Source organism: Caretta caretta, chromosome 11 (assembly GCF_965140235.1).
Source record: "Caretta caretta isolate rCarCar2 chromosome 11, rCarCar1.hap1, whole genome shotgun sequence".
Lineage (NCBI taxonomy): Eukaryota > Metazoa > Chordata > Testudines > Cheloniidae > Caretta > Caretta caretta.
In genome coordinates, this window is record NC_134216.1 from 32,287,054 (window position 1) to 32,293,079 (window position 6,026).

Below are 6,026 nucleotides of genomic sequence, written 5' to 3' on the forward strand. Positions count from 1 at the left end.
CAGGGGACAATGCACAGAAGTGAGATTGTTCAATTCACGCACAGCATTGAAACATTTCCATTTCCAGCACAAATCCAGGGTTTAACAAGAACGTCTGAGGAACAGGGGGGGTGAGGGGGTAGAAAAAACAAGGGGAAATAGGTTACCTTGCATAATGACTTAATCATTCCCAGTCTCTATTCAAGCCTAAGTTAATTGTGTCCAATTTGCAAATGAATTCCAATTCAGCAGTCTCTCGCTGGAGTCTGGTTTTGAAGTTTTTCTGTTGTAATATCGCAACTTTCATGTCTGTAATCGCATGACCAGAGAGATTGAAGTGTTCTCCGACTGGTTTATGAATGTTATAATTCTTGACATCTGATTTGTGTCCATTTATTCTTTTACGTAGAGACTGTCCAGTTTGACCAATGTACTTGGCAGAGGGGCATTGCTTGCACATGATGGCGTATATCACATTGGTGGATGTGCAGGTGAACGAGCCTCTGATAGTGTGGTTGATGTTATTAGGCCCTGTGATGGTGTTTCCTGAATAGATATGTGGACACAGTTGGCAACGGGCTTTGTTGCAAGGAAAGGTTCCTGGGTTAGTGGTTCTGTTGTGTGGTATGTAGTTGCTGGTGAGTATTTGCTTCAGGTTGGGGGGCTGTCTGTAGGCAAGGACTGGCCTGTCTCCCAAGATTTGTGAGAGTGATGGGTTTTCCTTCAGGATAGGTTGTAGATCCTTGATGATGCGTTGCAGAGGTTTTAGTTGGGGGCTGAAGGTGACGGCTAGTGGCGTACTGTTATTTTCTTTGTTAGGCCTGTCCTGTAGTAGATGACTTCTGGGTACTCTTCTGGCTCTGTCAATCTGTCTCTTCACTTCAGCAGGTGGGTATTGTAGTTGTAAGAAGGCTTGATAGAGATCTTGTAGGCGTTTGTCTCTGTCTGAGGGGTTGGAGCAAATGTGGTTGTATTGTAGAGCTTGGCTGTAGACAATGGACCGTGTGGTGTGGTCTGGGTGAAAGCTGGAGGCATGTAGGTAGGAATAGCGGTCAGTAGGTTTCCGGTATAGGGTGGTGTTTATGTGACCATCGCTTATTAGCACCGTAGTGTCCAGGAAGTGGAACTCTTGTGTGGACTGGTCCAGGCGGAGGTTGATTGTGGGATGGAAATTGTTGAAATCATGGTGGAATTCCTCAAGGGCTTCTTTTCCATGGGTCCAGATGATGAAGATGTCATCAATATAGCGCAAGTAGAGTAGGGGCATTAGAGGACGAGAGCTGAGGAAGTGTTTTTCTAAATCAGCCATAAAAATGTTGGCATACTGTGGGGCCATGCGGGTACCCATAGCAGTGCCGCTGATTTGAAGGTATACATTGTCCCCAAAAGTGAAATAGTTCTGGGTGAGGACAAAGTCACAAAGTTCAGCCACCAGGTTTGCCGTGACATTATCAGGGATAATTTTTTCATGGTCTGTGTGTATAAAACATCCTTACTGCATTTTTCACTTTATGCATCCGATGAAGTGAGCTGTAGCTCACGAAAGCTTATGCTCAAATAAATTGGTTAGTCTCTAAGGTGCCACGAGTACTCCTTTTCTTTTTGCAAATACAGACTAACACGGCTGCTACTCTGAAACCTATAAGAATTATTGCCCAGTGTTTTTCAGTTGATGTACTTTTTGTTCCATGGACAAGAAAACAAATTCCGAGGAAAGGGTTTTGTAAGACTAATAGCTCAAACTTTATTTCCCTTTCCTGGCTGGTGAAACACCCACCAGCTTACACTGCCCAAACAGTAGTTCCTGCAACTCTCAGTCCAGGTTAGTCCAGCCAGTTCTCTCCAGTCCTGAGTAATGTCACAGTGTGGGAGAGGCTTCAAGAGGCTTTAACAAAATCTTTGCAGATGCCTAGTAAGCAGTATATGTTAATGTGCTATGGGGATTGTCATGTACTTCTGTACTAGATATGGACTGGCTACAGAGCTTGTTTATATATGCTAGATGTGTTCAGTATAAGATCCTTTAATGCCTGCTAGATATGGCTCAGTTTAGCTTAAATAAAGTATTTTACACATAGTGCTACTTAATGGCTGAACAGTAGAATACAGCTTAACATTCCATTACACCACCCTTCTTTAACTTCTACATTCCTACTATTTACAATCTTTACACTATCACACTGTCTTTGAATTTCAGTAGGAATCCGTCTAAGTGTCTCTGAATTGTACTGGTTTTCTAATTACATGACCCGAATGCATAAGAACTTAGTTGACTGACCGTGGTCGGTTTGGAATCCTTGAGTCATCTTCTTGTTCTGCATTTGCCATCTGTAGCATTTGCTCTGTTGATTGTCGTTTCTGAGGTCAGGAACAAACTGTAGATGTCAATGGTTTCTGTTGAACTCTCAACTGTTGGTCTCAATCATATATGATCTGGGCACTGAATTATTTTTCTTTATGACAGCTGGAGTTGTCCATCCCTTTTCTCCATCCAATTTGATGCAAACACAGTCACTGAGTGCTAGACCTGGCAGTTTTTTAACTGAGTGACATCCGTTGTAAGTGTTCATAAGCTCTTCTAGTCTGTTTATCCGATTTGGCTACTGTATTCATGTCTGACCACTTTTGCGATAGATTCTTTTCCAAAGTTGGAACACTAGTTCTGAGTTTTCTTCCCATCAGGGGTTGTGCTGGACTATATCCAGTAGCTGTTATTCATGTTGATATGTAACTCAGAAGAGCAAGGAATGGATGTTCCTGCTATAGGATTTCCTTGGCTGTCTGTACAGCATGCTCTCAGCCTCTCCATTCACTTGTGGGTAATGTGGGCTGGTAGTAATATGATCAAAAATCATATTTTCTTCAGAATGACTTAAATCCTGCTGCAGTGAATTGTGGTCCGTTGTCTGTCATTAGTTGTTCTGGAATACAGAAGTGAGCAAAAGTGAACTTTAGTTTCTCGATAACACTGTGACATGTTATGTCTTTCATTATTTCTATATACCTGGAAAAATAGTCACTACAACCAGGTAATAACGCCCTCTGAATTTCCATAAAACTGCAGCTAGTCTCTTCCAAGGTTTGTGTGGTCAGGGTATTTGTACACTGTAGGGTTCAGCATTGTCTCAAGTTGATTTGTACTGGATCTCCTTTCAAAAGTCCAATATCAAATCTTCCATTGAGTTCTTCAACCTTTCTCACAAGGCCTATCATGGCGGCCACTCTGTGGCTGAGAAGATTGCTAGTCTTTGATCCTTTGAATACATGCACTCTGAATGCATAGCTTTTATCTTAGTAAATTGTTTCTGTGGTGAATTGACCTATTTCGGTCTGACTGGTTTCTTTCATGGGGGCAGAGTGGGTGGCATGTTTAGGTATTTGTTGTTGTTTTGTGTATGTTAAAGTGCATGAGGAAGGCAAATCTGCAGAAGTGTGCCTTGCTTTTGAGCTGGAGCATAGTGAGGTTTGAGGGAGGTTTCAGACCTTAGGAGAGAGAGCTTTAGCCACTAAGAAAGCCCTTTCTCTTGCCAGACAACCTTCACCTTTGTGGTTGGTGACCAGTTCCATTTTCCCTGAGCAGTGCAGGTGTTAAGGATAGTTGAGATCCCTGAGGATGAGCCAGTGTCTTAGGCCTCTGGCCATTAGCACTTTGAAAATAAGAACCAAGACCTTAAAATGACTGAGCCCTGGTCTACACTAGGACTTTAGGTCGAATTTAGCAGCGTTAAATCAATTTAAACCTGCACCCGTCCACACAATGAAGCCCTTTATTTCGACTTAAAGGGCTCTTAAAATCGATTTCCTTACTCCACCCCTGACAAGTGGATTAGCGCTTAAATCGACGTTGCCGGCTCGAATTTGGGGTACTGTGGACACAATTCGATGGTATTGGCCTCCGGGAGCTATCCCAGAGTGCTCCATTCTGACCGCTCTGGACAGCGCTCTCAACTCAGATGCACTGGCCAGGTAGACAGGAAAAGAACCGCGAACTTTTGAATCTCATTTCCTGTTTGGCCAGCGTGGCAAGCTGCAGGTGACCATGCAGAGCTCATCAGCACAGGTGACCATGATGGAGTCCCAGAATCGCAAAAGAGCTCCAGCATGGACCGAACGGGAGGTACGGGATCTGATCGCTGTTTGGGGAGAGGAATCCGTGCTATCAGAACTCCGTTCCAGTTTTCGAAATGCCAAAACCTTTCTGAAAATCTCCCAGGGCATGAAGGACAGAGGCCATAACAGGGACACGAAGCAGTGCCGCGTGAAACTGAAGGAGCTGAGGCAAGCCTACCAGAAAACCAGAGAGGCGAACAGCCGCTCTGGGTCAGAGCCCCAAACATGCCGCTTCTATGATGAGCTGCATGCCATTTTAGGGGGTTCAGCCACCACTACCCCAGCCGTGTTGTTTGACTCCTTCAATGGAGATGGAGGCAATACGGAAGTAGGTTTTGGGGACGAAGAAGATGATGATGATGAGGAGGCTGTAGATAGCTCACAGCAAGCAAGTGGAGAAACCGGTTTTCCCGACAGCCAGGAACTGTTTCTCACCCTAGACCTGGAGCCAGTACCCCCCGAACCCACCCAAGGCTGCCTCCTAGACCCAGCAGGCGGAGAAGGGACCTCTGGTGAGTGTACCTTTTAAAATGCGATACATGGTTTAAAAGCAAGCATGTGAAAGGATTACTTTGCCCTGGCATTTGCGGTTCTCCTAGATGTAGTCCTAAAGCCTTTGCAAAAGGTTTCTGGGGAGGGCAGCCTTATTTCGTCCTTCATGGTAGGACACTTTACCACTCCAGGCCAGTAACACGTACTCGGGAATCACTGTAGAACAAAGCATTGCAGTGTATGTTTGCTGGCATTCAACCAAAATCCGTTCTTTATCTCTCTGTGTTATCCTCAGGAGAGTGAGATATAATTCATGGTCACCTGGTTGAAATAGAGTGCTTTTCTTCAGGGGACACTCAGAGGAGCCCATTCCTGCTGGGCTGTTTGCCTGTGGCTAAACAGAAATGTTCCCCGCTGTTAGCCACAGGGAGGGGAGAAGGTTGAGGGGGTAGTCACGCGGTGGGAGGAGGCAAAATGCGACCTTGTAACGAAAGCACATGTGCTATGTATGTAATGTTAACAGCAAGGTTTACCCTGAAAGAGTGTAGCCACTGTTTTATAAAATGTGTCTTTTTAAATACCGCTGTCCCTTTTTTTTTCTCCACCAGCTGCATGTGTTTCAATGATCACAGGATCTTCTCCTTCCCAGAGGCTAGTGAAGCTTAGAAAGAAAAAAAAACGCACTCGCGATGAAATGTTCTCCGAGCTCATGCTGTCCTCCCACACTGACAGAGCACAGACGAATGCGTGGAGGCAAATAATGTCAGAGTGCAGGAAAGCACAAAATGACCGGGAGGAGAGGTGGAGGGCTGAAGAGAGTAAGTGGCGGGCTGAAGACAGGGCTGAAGCTCAAAGGTGGCGGCAGCGTGATGAGAGGAGGCAGGATTCAATGCTGAGGCTGCTGCAGGACCAAACCAGTATGCTCCAGTGTATGGTTGAGCTGCAGCAAAGGCAGCTGGAGCACAGACTGCCACTGCTGCCCCTCTGTAACCAACCGCCCTCCTCCCCAAGTTCCATAGTCTCCACACCCAGACGCCCAAGAACGCGGTGGGGGGGCCTCCGGCCAACCAGCCACTCCACCACAGAGGATTGCCCAAAAAAAAGAAGGCTGTCATTCAATAAATTTTAAAGTTGTAAACTTTTAAAGTGCTGTGCTTAAAGTGCTGTGTGGCATTTTCCTTCCCTCCTCCACCACCCCTCCTGGGATACCTTGGTAGTCATCCCCCTATTTGTGTGATGAATGAATAACGAATGCATGACTGTGAAGTAGAAATGACTTTATTGCCTCTGCAAGCAATGATTAAAGGGAGGAGGGGAGGGTGGTTAGCTTACAGGGAAGTAGAGTGAACCAAGGGGCGGGGGGTTTCATCAAGGAGAAACAAACAGAACTTTCACACCGTAGCCTGGCCAGTCATGAAACTGGTTTTCAAAGCTTCTCTGATGCG

The 6,026-nt window shown here is 45.5% G+C and overlaps 1 protein-coding gene across 1 annotated transcript; it reads left to right on the forward strand.

Moving 5' to 3' along the window:
* Window positions 1–3,716: 3,716 nt before the first annotated feature.
* On the forward strand, window positions 3,717–5,821 carry LOC142068449 (uncharacterized). Its single transcript, XM_075117613.1, has 2 exons — window positions 3,717–4,601; window positions 5,190–5,821. The coding sequence occupies exons 1-2, from the start codon at window positions 4,019–4,021 to the stop codon at window positions 5,708–5,710; spliced, it is 1,104 nt and encodes a 367-aa protein (XP_074973714.1). The 5' UTR covers window positions 3,717–4,018; the 3' UTR covers window positions 5,711–5,821.
* Window positions 5,822–6,026: the final 205 nt, after the last annotated feature.

What these genes read in the sequence shown, in the direction of transcription:
- LOC142068449 (XM_075117613.1), top strand. Translation starts at nt 4,019, where the DNA reads ATGCAGAGCTCATCAGCACAGGTGACCATGATGGAGTCCCAGAATCGC. An exon ending in AGGCGGAGAAGGGACCTCTG is followed by an intron (nt 4,602 to 5,189) that starts GTGAGTGTACCT and finishes TTTCTCCACCAG; the next exon opens with CTGCATGTGTTTCAATGATC.